Genomic DNA, 22,533 nt, shown 5'->3' on the forward strand with positions numbered 1-22,533 from the left:
TCACTGATATTTTATATATTTTTGTTTTGATTTTATTTATTTCTTCTCTAATTTTTAAAATTTTAATTATTTCTTTTCTTCTAATTTTGGATTTGATTTGTTCTAGGTCATGAGATGCATTGATAGCTCATTTATTTGATACCTTTCCAGTAGGCACCAATTGCTATAAACTTCCCTGTAATAATACTGTTTTTGGTGTATCCCATTATTTTTTTTAAAGATTTATTTATTTATTTGAAAGTCAGAGTTACACAGGGAGAAAGAGAGAGGTCTTCCATCTTCTGGTTTACTCCTCAGTTGGCTGCAACAGGCAGAGCTGCAGCCAGGAGCCAGGAGCTTCCTCTGGGTCTCCCCACATGAGTGCAGGGGCTCAAGGACTTGGGCCATCCTCTACTGCTTTTTTTTTTTTTTTTTTTGACAGGCAGAGTGGACAGTGAGAGAGAGAGACAGAGAGAAAGGTCTTCCTTTTGCCGTTGGTTCACCCTCCAATGGCCGCTGCGGCCGGCGCGCTGCGGCCGGCGCACCGCGCTGATCCGATGGCAGGAGCCAGGAGCCAGGTGCTTTTCCTGGTCTCCCATGGGGTGCAGGGCCCAAGCACCTGGGCCATCCTCCACTGCACTCCCTGGCCACAGCAGAGAGCTGGCCTGGAAGAGGGGCAACCGGGACAGAATCCGGCGCCCCAACCGGGACTAGAACCCGATGTGCCGGCGCCGCTAGGCGGAGGATTAGCCTAGTGAGCCGCGGCGCCGGCCAATCCTCTACTGCTTTCCCAGGCCATTGCAGGGAGCTGGATTGGAAGTGGAGTAGCTGGGACTTGAACTGGCCCCCATATGGGATGCTGGAACTGCATGTGGTGGCTGTACCTGCTATGCTACAGCACCGGCCCCATCCCATTTGTTTGGATATGTTGTGTTGTCATCTTCAGTCTTTGCAGGAATTAGTTCATTCAAGAACATGTTGTTTAGTTTCCATGTTTTGGCATTTGTTCTACAGATTCTTTTTTTAAAAAAAGATTTATTTATTTATTTGAAAGAGTTGCACAGAAAGAAGGAGAAGCAGAGAGAGAGAGAGAGATAAAGAGAGGAGAGAGAGAGAGGGTGAGAGAGAGAGAGGTCTCCAACTGCTGGTTCACTCCCCAACTGGCCGCAATGGCTGGAGCTGCGCCAATCTGAAGCCAGGAGCCAACAGCTTCTTCTGGGTCTCCCATGCGGGTGCAGGGACTCAAGGATTTGGGCAATCTTCTACTGCTTTCCCAGGCCATAGCAGAGAGCTGGATTGGAAGTGGAGCAGCCAGGACTCGAACCAGTGCCCATATGGGATGCTGACACTGAAGGTGGCGGCTTTACCCATTATGCCACAGCACCGGCACCTTTTTTTTTTTTTTTAAGATTTACTTATTCATTTGAAAGTCAGAGTTATACACAGAGAGAAGGAGAGGCAGAGAGAGATATATATAGAGATTTTCCATCCTCTAGTTCACTCCCCAATTGGCCACAACAGCTGGAGCTGTGCTGATCTGAAACTAGGAGCTGGGAGCTTGCTTCGGGTCTCCCACATGGGTGCAGCAGCCCAAGGACTTGGGACATCCTCCAGTGCTTTCCCAGGCATAGCAGAGAGCTGGATCAGAAGTGGAGCAGCCAGGACACAAGCTGGGGTCCATATGGGATGCTGGTGCTACAGGTGGTGGCTTTACCCGCTATGCCACAACACTGGCCCCCTAGAGATTCTTAAGTTCTTAATTTCCAGCTTCATTCCATTGTGTCCAGAGAAAATACATGGTATGATTTCAGTTTTTTAATTTTGCTGAGACTTGCTTTATGGCCTAGCACATGGTCTATTCTAGAGAAAGTTCCATACACTGATGAAAATAATGTATTCTTCAACCGTAGGATGAAATGTTCTTTAGATATCAGTTGGGTCCATTAAGTCCATAATATAGATTAGCTCTGCTGTTTCTTTTTGGATTTTCTGTCTATTTGAGCTGTCTGTTGATGAATGTAGGGTGTTGAAGGTCTCCCTTTACTATTGTATTGGAGTCTTTGTCTCTCCTTAGATCCATTAACTTTTGTTTTATATAGCCAGGCACCCTGACATTGGGTGCATATACTTTTATTATAGTCACATCTTCCTGTTGAATTAATTCCTTAATCATTACCTAATGCCCCTTTTTGCCTCCTTTAACAGTTTTTGTGTTAAAGTCTATTTTTTCTGATATTAGGATGGCTATATCTGCTTGTTTTTGCTTTCTGTTATCATGGAAGTTCTTTTCCATCCTTTCACTTTCATTATGCATGTATCTTTGTTGGTGAGGTGTGTTTCTTGTAGGCAAAAAATAAATTGGTTTTGTTTCTTAATCCATCAGCTAGTCTATAACTTATAATTGGAGAATTTAGGCCATTTACATTCAGGGTTGCTCTTTTTTTTAAATATTTTATTTATTTTTATTTGAGAGGTAGAGTTACACACAGTGAGAGGGAGAGACAGAGAGAAAGGTCTTCCTTCCATTGGTTCACTCCCCAAATGGCTGCAATGGCTGGAGCTGCGCTAATCCAAAGCCAGGAGCTAGGTGCCTCCTCCCGGTCTCCCATGTGGATGCAGGGACCAAGGACTTGGGCCATCCTCTACTGCTTTCCCAGGCCATAGCAGAGAGCTGGACTGGAAGAAGAGCAGCCGGAATTAGAACTGGCGCCCATATGGGATGCCAGCACCACAGGCTTAGGATTAACTTACTGCGCCACGGTGCCAGCCCCATCAAGGTTACTCTTGATAAGTAACAACTTGGCCCTGCAACTTTTTGATAAATATTCCTATTGTTTGCTTTGAATTTCTTTTGTCCTTTACAGAGAGATTTTCTGCCTTCACATTCTTTCATAATGATGATTATCCTTCTGTGTTATGTGTGTAGCATATCCTTAAGCGTCTTTTGTAAGGCTGGACAAATGGTGACAAATTCTTCAATTTATTTTTGTTATGGAAGGTCTTTATTTCACTTTTTTTTCATAAATGAGAGCTTTGCATGGTTCAATATTCTGGGTTGACAGGTTTTTTCTCTTTTTTTATTCTTTTTCTTTTTTTTTCAACTTTTATTTAATGAATATAAATTTCCAAAGTACAGAATGTGGATTACAATGGCTTCCCCCCCATAACGTCCCTCCCACCCATAACCCTCCCCTTTCCCACTCCCTCTCCCCTTCCATTCACATCAAAATTCATTTTCGTTTCTCTTTATATACCTAAGATCAGTTTAGCATACATTAAGTAAAGATTTCAACAGCTTGCTCCCACACAGAAACATAAAGTGAAAAATACTGTTTGAGTACTCGTTATAGCATTAAATTTCAATGTACAGCACACTAAGGACAAAGATCCTACATGAGGAGTAAGTGCACAGTGACTCCTGTTGTTGACTTAACAAATTGACACTCTTGTTTATGGCATCAGTAATCACCCTAGGCTCTTGTCATGAGCTGCCAAGGCTATGGAAGCCCCCTGGGTTCACTGACTCTGATAATTTTTAGACAAGGCCATGGTCAAAGTGGAAGTTCTCTCCTCCCTTCAGAGAAAGGTACCCCCTTCTTTGATGACCCGATCTTTCCACTGGGATCTCACTCGCAGAGATCTTTCATTTAGGTGTTTTTTTTTTTTTCCAGAGTGTCTTGGCTTTCCATGCCTGAAATACTCTCATGGGCTTTTCAGCCGGATCCGCATGCCTTAAGTGCTGATTCTGAGGCCAGAGTGCTGTTTAGGACATCTGCCATTCTATGGGTCTGCTGTGTATCTCACTTCCCATGTTGGATCATTCTCTCCCTTTTTTATTCTATCAGCTATTATTTGCAGACACTATTCTTGTTTATGTGATCCCTTTGACTCTTAGACCTATCAGTGTGATCAATTGTGAACTGAAATTGATCACTTGGACTAGTGAGATGGCATTGGTACATGCCACCTTGATGGGATTGAATTGGAATCCCCTGGTATGTTTCTAACTCTACCGTTTGAGGTAAGTGAGCTTGAGCGTGTCCCGAATTGCACATCTCTTCCCTCTCTTATTCCCACTCTTATATTTAACAGTGATCACTTTTCAGTTAAGTTTCAGCACTTAAGAAGAATTGTGTATTGATTACATTATTCAACCAAAAGTATTAAGTAGAGCAAACAAAAAAAATACTAAGAGGGATAACATAACAAGTTGCTCATCAACAGTCAGGGTGAGGGCTGATCAAGTCACCATTTCTCATAGTGTTCATTTCACTTTAACAGGTTTCTCTTAAGACTTGACTATGTCTCTCCATTCTCTCCCTGTAGGGTTTCTAGAGAAATCAGCTGTGAGTCTAATTGGAGATTTTCTGAAAGTAATCTGGTATTTCTCTCATGCATAATTTAGAGTCTTTATGTTTTATGTTGAAAGTTTGACTGCAATGTGTCGTGGTGTAGATCTTTTCTGGTCATGTCTATTAGGAGTTCTGTATACTACCTGCTCTTGTGCGTCCCTTTATTTCTTCAAGTTTGGGATGTTTTCTGTTATTTCACTGAATAGTTTTTCTAATCCATTCTCTCTTTCCACAGCTTCAGGAACTCCTAAGACCCATATGTTGGGTTGTTTGATAGTATCCCATAAATCCCAAACACTCTCTTTAATTTTTCTAATTTCTTCTTCCCTTTTTGTTCTGACTCAGATATTTCCAAAGTATCTTCCAGCTCAGATATTCTTTCTTCTGCCTCACCAACCTTGTTGTTAAGAGTTCCTAGTGTATTTTTTATTTGACATATTGAATTCTTCATTTCTAATATTTCAGTTTGATTTGGCATCAAAATGTAAATCTCACAGGAAAATTTTTATTCCATGTCATGTGTGGTTTTTTTTTTTAACTCATGAATGTTCTCATTGCTTCTGAGTAATCCTATGATCATTTTTTAAAATTCCTTTTCAGGTATTTCATTTTATATTCTAATATTGAATTTGTTGTTGTGTTCCTTTGGGCAGTCATGTGTCTTCCTTATTGTTGTTTCCTGCATTTCTTTGTTTATTTTTAAGCATTTGTGGAAATACTTGTTGGTTACCTCTTCTGATGGATATTATCTTTGAACTCTGCCTCTGTGGCTTAGTAGAGTTTCTTAGAGGCATGTGCTGGTGTGGCATGGGAGCTCTGATCAGTGCTCTACAGTGTACTGAGAATCCAGGGTGACACCAAAGTTGGGCAGGGTAGATCTCTATCGTCAGCAGGGGAGAGGGTGTGATCACACCTGTTGGCATAATCACAACTTCACTTCCTCTCTTCCTAGGAGGATCCGCTCAGCCCCGTGAACCTTCCCTGTCCACAGAGAGAGTGGTGACATTCCCAGAGTGAGCTGCCTGTGGGTGCTTCTAGTTGGAGTTTGAATCCCAGAGCCTGTGATTGGTTGAGAAGATGGGGGCACCTCGCAGTCCTGTGTGGGTGCCTAGCCCCCTGTCAATCTTCCCAGCCCGACTCCAAGATAGTGGGGAACATGGCTTTTTCTTTCTGGTAAAATTGCCTGGTCTCAGGTGTGCACAAGAGCTGCTGTGGCCTCTACTGCTTTCAGAATGGCACCTTCTCCCTACCATTGGCCAGGCGCCTTTGTAGTAGGGTGGAGAGAAAGAAACATGATATCCCTCCACTGGATTAGGCAGGGATCCTGTCCCTCACTAGGGCTCTAGGCTGGACCCAAAGACAGTGTGGTCTGCAAGGCTCTCCCTCAGGCGGTATACCCATGACACGAGCTGCCAGTTTGCTCTCACCTTGCTCTCCAAAGCTGGCAGTTCCCAGCTGCAGGGGTTCACATGTGATGTCTGCGATCATCGCTGTGCGTCTGTACCTTCCACCCTGCTCCATGGTGTCCCGCTTCCTTCTGTAGAATTTCCACTGCAGACTTCTCTCCAACACTCCTCTGGAAATGCACTTCCTCCATTTTTCTTCTGCTGCTTTCCTGTTCAAAAGTAGCACATGTTTTCCCTATTCAGCCATCTTGGAATCCCCCCTATTGCTTGTCTTTGACTCTTTGACATGAAATCTTTTAACAGTTCAGGAACTCAGTAGATTCTTCTTTAGGGGCTCCTTGTAGAAATTTTTTTTTTTTTATTTCAGGAGATTCATGCTTTGACTTTTTTAAACTTACAGACTCGTGGAGTGAAAATGTTATTTCTCTTTTAAGTATAATTTTAATAAAACAATAAAATAAATTTGCCACATGTTTAGTTTATCTGCAGGGTGGAAGTGGAATTTATGTTCTCCTATGGAAACTTTGGTTATGGATTTTCTCATCAGGTTAGTTCCCCTTTTTTAAAAAAGTTGTTCTATTTCAGTTATTTTGTCAGATCATCCTCTTCTGAGCCTCTATTTTTTCCAATTGATAAATATCTTAAAAAGATCTGTCAAACAAATAAATAAATAAATTATTCATTTAGTTGAAAGGCAGAGTTGGAGAGAGAGAGAGAGATATCTTCCATCCACTAGTTCACTCCCCAAATGGTACTAACAGCCAGGGCTGGGCCAGACTGAAAACAGGAGCCTGGCTTCCATCCAGGTCTCCCATGTGGGTGGCAGGGGCCCAAGCATTTGGGCCATTTTCTGCTGCTTTCACAGGTACATTCGCTGGAAGCTGGATTGGAAGTGGAGCAGCTGGGACTTGGACATTCATGTGGCATATTGGTATCACAGGTGACAGCTTAACATGCTATGCCACAGTGCAAGACCCCAGTTCATAAATTTTTTGAAATCAGTCTTTTTTAAAGAATCCTACTCTACCTCCTGACCTTGAGGTACATTAGCTTTTTTTCAGCCTAAATAAAAATGAAACTTAACCATTATTTGCTTATACATTTTTTTAAATTATGGTCTTTTACTCAAAATATTGTTATAATAAAGCTTGCTTTTGTGTTAGAAATATGCTTATAATTAGAAATATGCATTATTTTAAATATTCAATAAATAAGGATGTTTGTACTTAAAAATAGTTATTAAAAATAAAGTCGTTGGAGGCTGTTGTTGTGGTATGGCAGGTAAAGCCACCTCCTGTGATGGCAGCGTCCCATGTGGGCACCAGTTCATATCCTGGCTGCTCTACTTCTGATCCAACTTCCTGCTAATGGCCTGGGAAAATCAGTGGAAGGTAACCCACCCATGTGTTCGGCCCCTGTAATCCATGTGAGAGGCCCAGATAAAACTCCTGGCTTCAGCTGGGCCCAGCTCTGGCTGTTGTAGGCATCTGGGGAGTGAACTAGTACATGGAATATCTCTCCCCCTCTCTTTGTAGCTCTGATTTTTAAATAAATGAATAAATAAATCTGTTTTTAAAATGAATTGATATTTTTCTTTTTAAGGTTTATTTATTTAAAGGTATTTAAAGGTAAGTTCCCTACTTTCCCATCATGATACCACAAAGAGAGAACCACTTTGGGTGCAAATAAAGCTGCATTCAGATCCTGGATCTTGTTCCGACCGGGTAACCTTGAACAAATTGCTTATCTTCAGTATCATTCTGTAAATACTCTGTATTGCCTACCTCACAGGTTTACTGAGAGGCTTAAGTAATATTAAAAGTCTAAAATGTTTGGCAAATATTTAGCACCCAATAATTTTGTTGTTAATTTTTGAGATAAAATTTTTAATTTACATTATAGTCAAAGGCTTTAGGCTTGGCAATTAAAAAGACCACAGTTCAGCAGGAATACAGGCAATGGCTATAAACAGCAATCAAATGAAAAGATGTCAATTTCACTTATTTACAGTAAATTTAAAAATAATCATAGACCATTAAACTTACAGTAGTGTATCATTCTTCGCAATATGTTTGACAAATATATAAAACAAAGCTTGATAAAATGATGCTTGCAGCAATAATCTTTCACACTGGCACTTCTTTCTTTTTATTTTTGTGTTTTGATTTTTTTTTATTTATTTATTTTTTATTTATTTTTTTTTTTATTTTTATTTTTGACAGGCAGCGTGGACAGTGAGAGAGAGAGACAGAGAGAAAGGTCTTCCTTTTGCCGTTGGTTCACCCTCCAATGGCCGCCGCGGCTGGCGCGCTGCGGCCGGCGCACCGCGCTGATCCGATGGCAGGAGCCAGGAGCCAGGTGCTTTTCCTGGTCTCCCATGGGGTGCAGGGCCCAAGCACCTGGGCCATCCTCCACTGCACTCCCTGGCCACAGCAGAGGGCTGGCCTGGAAGAGGGGCAACCGGGACAGAATCCGGCGCCCCAACCGGGACTAGAACCCGGTGTGCCGGCGCCGCTAGGCGGAGGATTAGCCTAGTGAGCCGCGGCGCCGGCTTGATTTTTTTTTTAAATTAGCTCCCACATATAAGGGAGAGAACATGTAGTATTTGTCTTTTTGTGTCTGACTTGTTTCACTCAATGTAATGTTCCCCAGTTGCAACCATTTTGATGTAAATGATAGAGTTTCATTCTTTTTTATAGCTGAATAATATTCATACACACAAACACACACCACATTTTCTTTATCCATTTGTCTGATGATGGATACTTTGGTTGATTCCATATTTTGGCGATTGTGAACATTGCTGCTATAAACATGTGGTGAAAGTACCCAATTAATTTAATTCCTCTCTTCATTCCTTTTTTCCTTTTATGTGTTATTTATGGCCCATTCTGTTGTCATGTAAGATTGGTGATGTTGGGAAAATTATAATTGTAAGTAAATTGTGTTAAAATATGCTTACACTTTTGTTTAGTTAAAACCTCTTCAGAAAATTATTGAGCCGTCTATGTTTATGAAAGTTGCACCACCTCCAGAAAGAACAGATCCTGTGACGTAAGTGTTATAAGTTTTATTAATATTGTTAGATTGTATAGCATTTTAAAAAATTTGATGGAGCACTTTAGCTATCTTAAGTAGCACCCAGGGAATGGCCAGTTTGGGTTAGACTCCAAGGGAAGGGGAACACTTTCTTTTGCTTAATAAGGTGGAAGAAAATTTGAATTTCTGGGTATAGCCCTGGAGAGAGGAAGTAAGAAGGTCTGGAGATAAGAAGAAGAAAAGGGATGGGTATTTGACACAGTCCTTCAGATGCCACTTGGGATACCTGCATCCCACATCGGAGTGCCTGGTCCAAGTTCTGACTCTACCACTTCTGATCCAGCTTCTTGCTAATGTGCACTCTGATATGCAACAGGCGATGGCTCAAGTACTTGGGTCCCTGATACTCTCTTGGGAGACCTGAATTGAATTCTCAGCTTCCAGTTTCAGCCTGGCTGAGCCCCAGTTATTGTAACATTTGAGGAGTGAACCAGCATATAGAAGACCTCTCTCTGCCTTTCAAATAAAATGAACATAAATTTTACAAAATTAAAACTAAAGAAAAAAGAGAGTACCAGGTTCATGACTGAAGGACAGTAGGGAGTGGTAGCATAAAGAACAAGGTTGGACAGTGAGATAATCTTGTTAGAAAAATAAGTGAGAAATTTTTAGGATTGAGCTGTCAAATGGTTGTAAGTGTCCTGCCCTGTGGTATAGTTATGTTGCCTTATTTCCACACCAATCCAATTGTTACTTCCATATAGTCAGTAAAACGTCTATGGTTAAAAACATGAAATTAGGAAACTAAAAGTGACTTAAAAAATAGTATGCCACCCATGTGGGAGACCTGGATAAGTTCTCGACTCCTGGCTTCAGCTTGTTGCAGCCCAGCTGTTGTGGACATTTGGGGAGTGAACCAGCAGATGGTAGATCTTTGTCTGTCTCTCTGTGTTTTAAATGAACAGCTATAATTTTGTTAAAAAAAGATAAATGCTTATTTAATGTAAAGGAAGAGATTCAGAGGCTTGGGAAATTGTAATATTAGAGTGGACTTGTCACTTAATGTTTGATCACCTACTCTGGTAAGTCCAAGATACAAATTTTACCAAGAGTCTGAGAAATAAATTTTTGAAAAATGCCCTGGCATTCTTCAAGAACTCTGTAATTGTTCTTTTCTCTGGAGGCAAGACCTTATGGTGGGAACTGCAGTCATTGAGTTGAGAAACCTACATGAAATGGGTGTAATGGGTTCCCAGTGTGGCAGGAGCCACAATGGGTATGGTTAAATCTCACTTTATGAGCAGGAAGTTCTAGGTTAAGTGAACAACAGTCCAGCCTGAATTAAATCAGAGTCATGGCCAGTTTACAAACCCAGGATCCTTTGAATGAGTAGGCTGAATCCCCTGAAGGAAGAACCCCACTACACTGCCAAAAATTTAGACTGTTAAATTTTCTCCCTGTCTTCCCCAAGGAAGCAATGACCCTTCAATGGGGTAACTGCATTAGAGAATAGGAAACAGTCAGTCTGTTTGAAAACAACTGGACACTGATTCTTAGTTGAAACAAATTCCAGGAGACTCCAAATGTCACTGTGGTCCATCAGCTAAAGTGCAGACTGATGGAGCTCACATGCTCTGTGGAGTTTTAGCAGGTCCCACCCATCCTATTTCCCCTGTTCCAGAATGCATAATAGAAGTGTATGCTCAGTTGGTTCTGTAACCTGGGAAATGGAAGCTATTATAATGGGAAAAGCCAAGTGGAAGCTACTGAAATTGCTTATACCTAGAAAAATAGTAAGCCAAAAGTGATACTGCATTACTGGAAGGATTATGGAGATTGTTGCCAGCATCAAGGATTTGAAAAATATAGGTAGTGGCTCTCATCACATCTTCATTCAACTTGCCTATTTAGCCTGTGCAGAAGACAGATGGACCTCAGAGAAAAAAAAAAAGTGGGTTACTCTGAACTTAGCTAAGTGATGACTGCAATTGCAACTGTTATAATACAGATAGGATTTCACTGCTTGAGCAAATTAACATATCCCCTGGTATCTGGAAAGCAGCTGTAATTGCACTTTTGTGTAATTTCAACATTTCACTTTATTACCATTTTGCAGAAATGTTATTTTACCACAGCCAGTAGAATATCCAGCATTTTTATCTCCAGACCTGAATGTTACTGTTGGGAATCCAAATACCATGCCCCAGCTGAACCAGCCATCCATGGTGCGGCTCGAAAAGCTACAGCAACAACCCCGGGAAAGGTAAAAAAACACAGGAGTTTTCAGTTTATGTATGTGTCCTTTGTGTTTCTTCCTCTGAGATATAGGTTTGCTGGTGGTCCAGGAAGATTCATTACAGAGGCAGGCATTTGACCTAGTGATTAGAACACCTGCCTCCCACATCAGGGTGCCTGGGTTCAAGTCCCAGCTCTTCTCCTGACTCCAGCCGGCTTCCTGCTGATGTGCACCCAGGAAGGCAGCTGTGGTGCCACCCGTATGGGAGACCTGGATTGAGTTTCTGGCTCCAGCTTCAACTGCCCCCTCTTTGCCCCCACAACCTGTTGAAGGTATCTGAGGAGTAAACCCGTGAATATGAGTGTGCATGCTCTTGGTTTTGCTCTCTCTCCTCTAAAATAAATAATTTTTTTAAAAAATTAAATGCTTAACTTTGGTATTGTGCCATGGGTTCAGAGGTTGTTTCTGATTTTTTCTTATCAGATAAATCTTTTAAAAAGTCACTAACAGCAAGAAAAGAGGTGAAAACTTACTTACATGGAGAAAATATAATACTTGCTTTGCTTCTTCATTCTACAATGTATTACATTGTCTCTTAGGTTCTTTTCTGTATTTCTCATCATTTTTTCTCCATGCTTTAGTCTAGATATTTTCTTCTTATCTGTATTCTAGTTCAGTGATTCTTCTTTTTCTAGTCTGCTTTTTAACTAATTAAATTTTTAATTTCAGTTATTTTCTTTTTCATTCTTGAAATTCCTATTTATTTCTACTTCCCACTTCTCAGGCCAAATCCCCAGCCTTGTCTTTTAATTCTTTGAATATTTTAATCATTGTCTTAGCTCAGACTATTATAAAAGATACCATGGATTAGGTGGCTGAACCAATAGACATCTCTTTCTCACATCAAGGTGCTGGCTGATTTGGTTCCTGAAGAGGGCCCTTTTCCTAATTTGGAATGAACATCTACTTGACTGGTTCTAGTCTGATGCTTAAACAAGTAATGAATTTCTTTGGATAGTTCTCTGTGGCCCTGTCCTGGACTAGAGAGTTGGCTGGTAAATTTTGAGCAGTCGTAGTGGTTTGACTGGTTTGTTCCTTTAGACAGTACCATGAATTCCTCGCCCTCAGCTGCTTTTGAAATGATCAGAAGCCTCCCAGTTTGGACTGTTGTGCTCGAATTGGCCCACTGTGCTTTCCAGTAACATGATTTTGGCTGTTTTGGTTCTCTCTTGGTCTCAGATCTATCCGATGCTCCTTTATACTCACCGCTTTCTCCGGCGTACATGCTGATACCATGAAGGACATGTGTGTGCGTGTGTGTGTGTATGTGTGTGTGTGTGTGTTTTGGGGTGTTGCTTAAAGCTTTTTTGGGTTTGTTGCCTCTCTGCCCCTGTTGCCATTATCTTCCCAGAACTACCTTTTATATCTGTTAAACTAAGTAACATTCAGAGAGAGCTTCTCCAAAGGATAATATTTGAGAATAAAATGGCATAAATAAATAAAATGGCAATAGGAATATGCATGTCATAGTAAAAAGGGAGTGTATTCAAGGAGACTGAAGCAAGAGGAAGTTTTTAAAGGCAAAAATGAGAATTACATAAGATATTTTGAAGTAATAATCCTTGGCCACAAGGATTAATAACAAGAGTGGCTTCTGTCTGAAGTTGGAATAGACAGTGGCTGGGCAGATGTGCTTGCAGACAGCTTTTTAATTTTTGTTTTATTTTGTTTTTGGTGCAGTGCTACAATGGCTTTTGTGCAAGGTTGTGGTCTGGCAGTCTTTTGTGATTGTTGCTATCCGGGAATTATGAGTGAGAACTTCTCCTTATAACCTGGCTGGCTGGCTGGCTGGCTGGCTTTCTGTTTGGTTGAGTGGCTAACTGGCTGGTTGGCTTTCTTTCTTTCTTTATACTAGGGTTGATACAAATGATTCCATTTTGGTTTTTGACGACTTTCACATACTTCTTTTGCTAAACTGTCATATTTAAAATTATTTGTCTTTAATTTATAGTATTTTTATAGAAATGTAGACAATTATGACAACAAATAATAACAATGTTCTTTCTTTATTCCCATTCCTTATTCTTTAATTTTGTTTTCTTGTCTTATTATGTTAGTAAGAAGTTCCAGCCAATGTCTGAAAAAAATGGCAAGATAAACATTTTTATTTTGTTCATGATATTTAAAGAAATGCTTCAAACTTTATCAGGAGCTTTTTGTTTTTCTTTTTTCTCTTCTTTTCTTTCTCCCTCCCTCCCCCCTCCCTCCCCTTTCTATCTCTCTTTCCCTTCCTTCCTCTCTCCCTCCCTCCTTCCCTGTATCAGGTTAAGTATGAAGGGGAAGTATGAAAAATACATGCTATGAAAAAACTATGCATTTCAAAATTTTGTGCCAAAATAAACATATTTTAATTCCACTTTCCAAGGACTTTAAGAAAAATACTCTCCTGTATTCCATTCCATTTCTAGCTTGTTAATACTTTAAAAAATTATTAATGGATGTTGGATTGTGTCAAACTTTATGTTTCTTAGTTAAATTGTATTTAATTATATGAGTATTTTCTAATGTGAATGTCAGAATATCCTTATAGTATTCTTGGTATAAACCCAGCTTGCTTATGATATATTGTATTTTTCTACATAACTGGCCTTTCTAAAACTATATTTTACTTATAACATTTGCTTCTATATTCATGGAAACTGTAATTTTTCCATTTTTATAATGTCCTTGTCAGGTTCTATTGTCAAGACCATAGTGTTTTCATGAAATGAATTGGGAAACTTTCTCTTTTTCATGTTTAATTCTTATTCATTATATTTTTAGATTATTTAGGTCCTTTGAAGTTTCTTGGGTTAGAAGCTAAATCCCCCCTCCGACTTGTATTACTAAAAGAGATCACACACACATATATATATATATATATATATATACACACACACACACACATACACACACATACATATAATTTATAACATATGTATAAATAGTGTTATGGACTGAATGTTGGTATCAGCCACCCTCCCCTCTCCCGCACCCATATCTGCACACTCAAATTCATGTGTTGAAATCCTAATCCGCAGTGTGATGGCATTTGGAATTAGGGGCCCTCATGAATGGATTAATGCTTTTATAGAAAGGAGACCGGTGCCGCCGCTCACTAGGCTAATCCTTTGCCTGTGGCACTGGCACCCCAGGTTCTAGTCCCGGTTGGGGTGCCGGATTCTGTCCCGGTTGTTCCTCTTTCAGTACAGCTCTCTGCTGTGGCCCGGGAGTGCAGTGGAGGATGGCTCAGGTCCTTGGGCCCTGCACCTGCATGGGAGACCAGGAGGAAGCACCTGGCTCTGGCTTCAGATCGGCGCAGTGTGCCACTTGGGGGGTAAACCAACGGAAAAAGGAAGACCTTTCTCTCTGTCTCTCTCACTGTGTAACTCTGACAGACAGACAGACAGAAAGAAAGAAAGAAAGAAAGAGAAAGAAAGAAAGAGAGAAAGAGAGGAAGAAAGAAAGAGAAAGAGAGAGAGAGAGAGAAAGAAAGAGAAAAAGAGAGGAAGAGAGAAAGAGGAAGAGAGAAAGAGAGAAAGAGAGGAAGAGAGAAAGAGAGAAAGAGAGGAAGAGAGGAAGAGAGGAAGAGAGAAAGAGAGAAAGGGAAAGGAAGGAGTAAAACAAGATTTCATCTCTCTCCATTGTGTGAGGCTGCGAGAAGGTGGCCTCGGCAAACCACAGAGTGCCCCTCCAGATCTCAGACCTGCCTGCTGGCCCCTTGGTATAGACTTCCCAGCTTCTAAAACTGTGAGATATAAATGTTTAAGCCACCAAATTTATGGTATTCTAACAGGCCATACTGATTAAGCCATGTAGTTTAATATGTAGTTAATACTAAGTCCAATATGATAATTCTAAAAAATGTTTATGTGGCTTAAATAACAATAAGACCATTGACTAGATACTATTTAGATTTAAAAATCCAACACCGCCAATATCAGATATGTGTTTGCATGCCTTATATTAGGCTGCATCTTTTACCCTAAATCCCCAGTTAACTGCTACCCTGATTTTTGTTGCAATAATTCCCATTCCTTTGATTGTATTTCTAGTGATATATTGATACTTTTTCTCTTTTAGAACTTTTTATAAGTGGCTCATACTTTTTGCATTCTTCTGTGAACCCTACTATGTATATTTCTTCTGTCACTTTCATCTGTAACTGATTACTTTCTTTAGGCTGGAACAAATGAAAACAGAATATAGAAATCTGAGGACATGGATGGAAAAAGTTGGCTATTTAGACAAAATTATTAACCCAAAATTGGAAGATAAAGATTCTAAGGTAATTGATGTAATAAATTATATCATATAGCTTCTAATACTTCTTTAAGCAAAGAGATTGTGATGATTAAATATTACTTCTTTGTGATGATAGGTATATATATATTCATACAATGCTATGTAAATGGATAGATGTATACACACAATACTACTCATGGTTTATGTGCTTTCCTGTTGTTGTAATGTGTTATTCAGTAAAGGCTGATTAATTTTAACAGCTTTATTAAGATATAATTCATATACCATATGATTGACTTATTTAAAGCATACAATTAAATGATTTTAAATATACTCCCAAAGTTTTGTATCTGTCACCTCAGTCAATTTTAGAACATCTTCATTATCCCCAAAAGGAACCTCATACTTTAAGCCAATATTCCCCCAATTCTTCCATCACCCAGCCAGCCATAGGCAATCACTAATCTGCTTTCTATCTTTACAGATTTATCTATTCTAGACATTTTAACATGAATGGAATCATGCAATATGTGGTCCTTTGTGACCTGATTCTTTCACTTAACATGCTGTTTTCAGGTTCATCCCCACAAAGACTTATATCAGTATTTCATTTCTTTTTTTTTTTAAGAAATTTTTTTTTTATTTGAAAGAGAATTATAGAAAGAGGTAGAGCCAGAGAGAAAGGTCTTCCATTCCACTGGTTCACTCTCCAAATGACCACAACGGCCAGAGCTGAGCTGATTCGAACAGAAGCCAGGAGCCAGGAGTCTCCTCTGGGTCTCCCATATGGGTGCAGGGACCCAAGGAGTTGGGCCATCTTCTACTGCTTTCCCAGGCCATAGCAGAGAGCTGGATCGGAAGTGGAGCAACCGGGACTCAAACTGGCTGCCCATATGGGATGCTGGCGCTGCACACTGGGGCTTCAGCCCAGTGCGCCACAGCGCCGGCCCCAGTATTTCATTTCTTATTGTTTCCAAATAACATTCTACTATGTGGACACACCATTTTTTATGCATATACAAACTTATGAACATTTGAGTTATTTCTGCAGTTAAGCTGTTATGAATGAAACTGCTTTGAACATTCATGTATAAGTTTTTTGTGAGTGTGTGTTTTGAATTCTTTTGGCTCCATACTTACGAGTAGAAGCTGTATCATATGAAAATTCTGTTTAAATTTTTGAGGAACCGCCAAACTGTTTTCCACAGCGGCTGCATCTTTTTACATTCCAGCCTCACCAACACTTGTTATTATCTGTTACATTATTATTATTATTATTATTACTATAGCTCCTGTGTGTTTCAAGGGGAGTTTCATTATTGTTCTGATTTATGTTTCTTTAATGACTAACAATGTTAGCATCTTTTCATGTGTTTATTGACCATATGCATATTTCCTTTGGATAAAGTTATTCAAATCCTTTTCCCATTTTTAAATTGGTTGCTCTTTATTATTGAATTGCAAGAATTTTTAATGTATTCTGGCTATTAGATCCTTATCAGATACATGAGCAAGGTTTAATATTTAGAAATAGAATTTAAGCTATATATTTTATTCTGAAAATAAAAGATTCATAGCTATATCAGTGAAGAAACATTGACTAAGATTATACCAATGAAATAGTAGTTATAACATATGATGCTTTCATATTTTTCAAATTCTCTGTGATAATTGAGCAGAGTTGTGCTACTGCGGGATAAATTTATTAGTATTTACCACACAGAATTTGTATTTTTGGGAAATTTTGGAGAGCTATAGAATTTGAGTACATAGTGAAAAAAATCAGTATTTTATAAGAACTCTATAATTACCCTACCTTATAATTTTCCTTGGAGTTTTATAAAGGTATATATCAGTTTTCCAGTCACAGGCCATACCATAATATATTCTAATAACAAAGTAATCTGTTTCCTGGGAATATCATCTGCTACCCCTTGAAGTTACAACATTATGTAGTATCTTCTGTCTCATACACTCAACACTCAAATAATCCACCCTTTCTTGAATATCCTCCCCCTGCAGCATCATCTCCTGTCCAATCTTTACAGTAGTGCCCTTTGAATTTTTTTTTCACAATCACATGTCTTTTCATAGTCTGTACATTTTGAACAAAAAAATGTATTGTGTTAAAAAGAAGGTATGATGGCAAGGAAAATGTTTTAGCTCTTTAAAGATTTTCTCCAATATGTTTCCTTCTTTTTTGCCTTCTAGGAAATCATGAATGAGGCACTTGAAAGCCAGCATAGTGATCTATCTGACGAGATGCCTGAAGATACTCTAGCATTAGGTAAGAAATTAATTTGATCTTTGGATATTTATTGCTAATATAATTTAAATCAAAGTGTATATGTCACAAAAGGAAAATGAGTAATTTGCTTTACGTGGATTTCAATTTTTGTTAAGAAATAAATATGTATTTAACTATAGCTTCAATATATAGTATTTATTTTGTAATATTTCCAAAAAAAGACTTAGACTTTATTAAGAGTTTAAAACATTTAATGCTCTTTTACTCTTTTACCAACAACAAAAAAAAAGGTAGATCTTAATTACAAGACGTGGAAGGGTATTTTTGTTAAACATTGTGAACTGTGAGCTATTGGTCTCTTGTGTATTCAGTTGTGTGTGTGTATGTATGTGTGTTTCTGCATAATATGTAAAGAGAAAGTGTAATGGGAGAAGAGGGATGAGAAATTAAGTTAGCATTAAATTTGAGAACTTATCTGAAATTATTAAGAAATATAAATAATGGAACATATTGTTCATACACCTTTTTAAAAATCAAGAGATTCAGTTAGAAATCAAGTTAAAATGTAGTAATGTATAGTAATATAATTTTAAAACCTTGGATTTTTCAGGTGTGGAATAATGATTTATTCTTATAAAATTTTTGCCTCAACCTGACTATTTCCCATCTACTTCTACTTCTCTGATTATATTAGGTTTTTGATATATTTATTTCTTAATTCCTGGGAATCTACTAGCCCAGCAAAGCTATTACATCTTTAGCCTGCTCTTCACCTGAAACATTTAAGTTTTAGGTGTGTAATATTAATAAATTCCCTCCTCAACATCACTAGCAAGAATGGAGGATAACCTTTCTTGTTCATTGGTAGTTGCCATCTCTTTTTTCCATTTACTATTTTTTATGTGTCCAAAGAGTTTATTTTGAACCGCATTAGTTTATGTAGTACCTTCTTTGCTTTTGGTATCCCTATAACCTCCCATATTATAGCTAATATTTATTGATCATTCTGTTCCAGGAATTTTACTTGGACTATATTAGTCAATCTCCATAACAATCAATTGAGGGAACTAGTACTATTATCCACATTTTTACAGGTGAAACATTGTCAAACAGATTAGTAACCAGTCAGAGGTTTCACAGCTGTTAATTGATAGGGGTTGAATTTGAACCTAGTCAGTTTGACCTAAGTGTTCAAGTATTTAAATATATTGTCAGTTATATCATACACACACACACATACACACAAACACACATATATACCTAATTAGGTATATAATATAAATAGGTATATAATACCTAATTAGGTATATAGTAAACACCTAATTATAAAATTACCTATATACCTAATTAGTTATAAAATAAATACCTATTTGGTGTTATTTGTCTTACATATAAGAAAGTATGGCCCAGAAAAAATGAGCCAGGGGGTAATGTTAGAAATATGGCAAAATAGTAAGCCCTGGATCCTTCTCCCAAAGGACACATCAGTTCAACAACAATACATAAAATGATTTTTTTTAGGGATGGTAGGGTGGGAAGTATCACTGTGTTCCTGAATCTGTATATATGAAATACAAGAAATTTGTATACCTTAAATTAAAAAAAGAACCATTTGAGAGGCTTCTGTAACCTTCATAAGTACATAACTAGCCACATAAAAATCAATAGGAATATTCAAGACACTCTCACACTGTAAGCCCTGCCTCTGGGACAATACCATATAATCAAGAGGAAGCCTCCAAATCCTAATCTTTCCCTGGGGAGAGTATGAAAGGATAATACCATTATTCAGTGTTAAATTTTTTTTTGTGGGGGCCGGCACCGTGGCTCACTTGGTTAATCCTCCGCCTGCAGTGCCGGCATCTCATATGGGTGCCGGGTTCTAGTCCCGGCAGCTCCTCTTCCAGTCCAGCTCTCTGCTGTGGCCCAGGAAGGCAGTGGAGGATGGCCCAAGTGCTTGGGCCCTGCACCTGCATGGGAGACCAGGAGGAAGCACCTGGCTCCTGGCTTCAGATTGGGGTAGCTCCGGCCATAGCAGCCATTTGGGGAGTGAACCAATGGAAAAAGGAAGACCTTTCTCTCTGTCTCTCTCTCTCACTGTCTAACTCTAATTGTCAAATAAATAAATATTTGTTTAAAACAATTTTTTTTTTCTGTGAATTCCCTGAGATACCTGCTGCCTCAGCACACAGACAAGGCCTGGCATACACTTGGTATTAGGAGGGCACCAAGAGCAAAGAGTGTTGATTGAACCGCAGTCACACCCTCTGGCTCAGCACAAAGTGAGTGGAAGAAACAAAAACAGCTCTCAACTTTACCTTGGATAGAGAGGGAACAGGATGGGATCATATATTCAATGTTTTGATTTTTCTGGGCACTGCCTGAAACAATGGCTTCTCTCAACTGTCTCAGAATGCTGACTGGCATGCGGGGGCGGGGGAGCATTGTAAACAAAGACAGTGGTTGGAACTAGCATGTGTGTTTGAGAAGCCCCCAAAGTCTGGTCAAGCTGATTACCAAGAATCAAGGAAAACAGAGAAACATGGAAATATCTTACAAACAAATAAACAAGATAAATCTCCAAAAACTGATCCCAGTGAAATGGAGATATATGATTTATCTGACAAATACAGAAGAACCATGATTGAGGTACTCAGCAAGGTCAGGAGAACAATGCATGAACAAAGTGAGAATTTCAACAATGAGAAAATATGTGAAAAAGCACCCAACAGAAATCAGAGCTGAAAAACACAGTAATTGAATTTTTAAAAAAATCACAAAAAGAATTTAACAGCAGACCAAATCAAGAAAAAGAAGAATCAGCAAATACAAAGATACATCATTGGGAATTTCTTAGAGGAACAAAATGGAAAAGAATGAAAAAACGTTAAGGGACTTACACCATATACTAATGTTTGCCTTCTGGAAATCTCAAAATGAACTCTGCCTTTCAAATAAGTAAATAACTTTTTTTTAAAAAAGTTATCCAAAGAAATAATAAGTACCCAAATACCCAAATCTGGAAGGAAAATAGACTTTCAGATTCATGAAGTCAATGACCCCAATAAGAAGAATCCAACAAAATCCGCACTGAGAAGCATTATAATCAAGTTGTCAAATTTCAACGACAAAAAGAATTGTAAATCAGCACAATAAAAGAAACTTACTTATAGAAAGAAACAGTTGTGACTATCAGTGAATTTTTCAGCAGAAACCTGGCCAGCCAGACAAGAATGGGATGATATATTCAAAATATATTAAGCAAAATAAACAAAGCAGAGGGCATTACACTAACTTTAAAACACACCACCAAGCTATAGAAATAAAGACAGTGTGGATTGGCATTAAAACAGACCCACTACACCTCAGTGCCGGCCCCAGGGTTGTTCCCCGCCCCCCCATAAGTGGTGCTATAAAAGTTGGATATACATTTACAGAATGAATTTAGGCCCCTGTCCCACAATATAAAAAACCAACTCAAAATTGATTAAAAAAAAAGACCTAAATGTAAGTGCTGAAACTATGAAACTACTAGAAGAAAACATAAGGGAAATGTTTCAGAACATTGGAATGGATAAGGATTTTTTTGGATAAGACTCCTATAGGAAACAAAAGAAAAAATAGACAACTGGGATTACATCAAACTAAGCAGCAAAGGAAATGATCATCAGAGTAAAGAGACAATCCACAGAACGGGAGAAAATATTTGCAAAGTGTGCCTCTGGAAAAGCATTAATAACCATATTATAGAAGGAACAAAAGGAACTCAAAAGCAAAATAGCAAATAAGCTGATTAGAGGACAGTACTGTGGCATAGCAGGTAAAGCCACCCATAGGGATGTCAGTTTGTGTCCCAGCTGTTCCACTTCTGATCCAGCTCCCCGCTAATGCAAGTTGGGAAGCAACAGAAGATGGACCAAATGCTTTTGTCTCTCACCCATGTGGGAGACCCAAAAGAAGCTCCTGGCTCCTGAATTCGGCCTGGACCAGCCCTGGTGGATGCAACCATTTGAGGAGTGAACCAGCAGATGGAAGACTTCTCTCTCTGTCTCTCCCTCTCTCTCTCTGTAACTCTGCCTTCCAAATAAATAAAATAAATTAAAAAAAAAAACAGATAATATGATTAAAACATTGGTACTAAACCTATATAGACATCTTTCAAAGGAAGACATACACTTGGCGGACAGTATGTGAAAAGGTACTCAGCGTCAGAAATCATCAGGGAAACGCAAATCACAACCACCATGAGATATCACCTCACTTCAGTTAGATTTGCTCTTATAAAAAAGACAAAAGATAAGTGCTGGTGAGGCTGTGGAGGAAAGGGTGCCCTACACACTTGGTTAAGAATGTAAATTAGCACAGCTGACATGAAAATAGAATAAAAATTCCTAGAAAATTTGAAAATAGAACTATCTAATCATCCAGAAATCCTACTAGTGGGTATATACCCAAAGGAAATAAAATCAGTCTGTCAAAAAGACACATGCACTCTAATATTTATTACAGCATTGTTCACAGTAGCCAGGAAGCTGAGTTAACCTAATTGTCCATCAGTGGATGAATGGATAAAGAAAATGTGGTATACATACACAATTCAGCCATAAAAATGATGAAATACTATAATTTGTGATGACATGAATGGAACTGGAGGTCATTATTTTTTAAGTGGGCATTGCATAGAAAGATAATTACCACATGATCTCACTCATGAAAGCTGAGAACAGAATAATGATTGCTAGAGGCTGAGAGAATAGAGGAAAGAATGGGATGGGAAAACAGTGGTTAACAGGTAGTAAGTTATAGTCAGGTAGGAGAAATAGGTTCTGATGATAAATATGTGAGGAAACAGATGTATTAACCCTAATAACGTTATACAATGTATACTGTACCAAAGCATCACATCATGTATACCCCATACACATGTATAATTTTTACATATCACTTAAAAATAGATAAAGCATTTGGAAGTGAGCATTTCACCTAATG

General features: G+C 38.7%; 1 protein-coding gene across 12 annotated transcripts in view; it reads left to right on the forward strand.

The window, feature by feature from the left end:
• C2CD6 (C2 calcium dependent domain containing 6) overlaps positions 1-22,533 on the forward strand; it is a 200,151-nt gene that overhangs the window by 59,351 nt on the left and 118,267 nt on the right. For all 12 annotated transcript variants that reach the window (XM_051849266.2, XM_051849268.2, XM_008258970.4 and 9 more), the window contains 5 exons: positions 6,216-6,284; positions 8,712-8,791; positions 10,893-11,039; positions 15,234-15,339; positions 17,508-17,583. In XM_051849266.2, coding sequence (XP_051705226.2) covers positions 6,216-6,284; positions 8,712-8,791; positions 10,893-11,039; positions 15,234-15,339; positions 17,508-17,583 — 478 coding nt within the window. The remainder of the gene's footprint in view (positions 1-6,215; positions 6,285-8,711; positions 8,792-10,892; positions 11,040-15,233; positions 15,340-17,507; positions 17,584-22,533) is intronic.

This window comes from Oryctolagus cuniculus, chromosome 3, assembly GCF_964237555.1.
Source record: "Oryctolagus cuniculus chromosome 3, mOryCun1.1, whole genome shotgun sequence".
NCBI classification, from domain to species: domain Eukaryota; kingdom Metazoa; phylum Chordata; class Mammalia; order Lagomorpha; family Leporidae; genus Oryctolagus; species Oryctolagus cuniculus.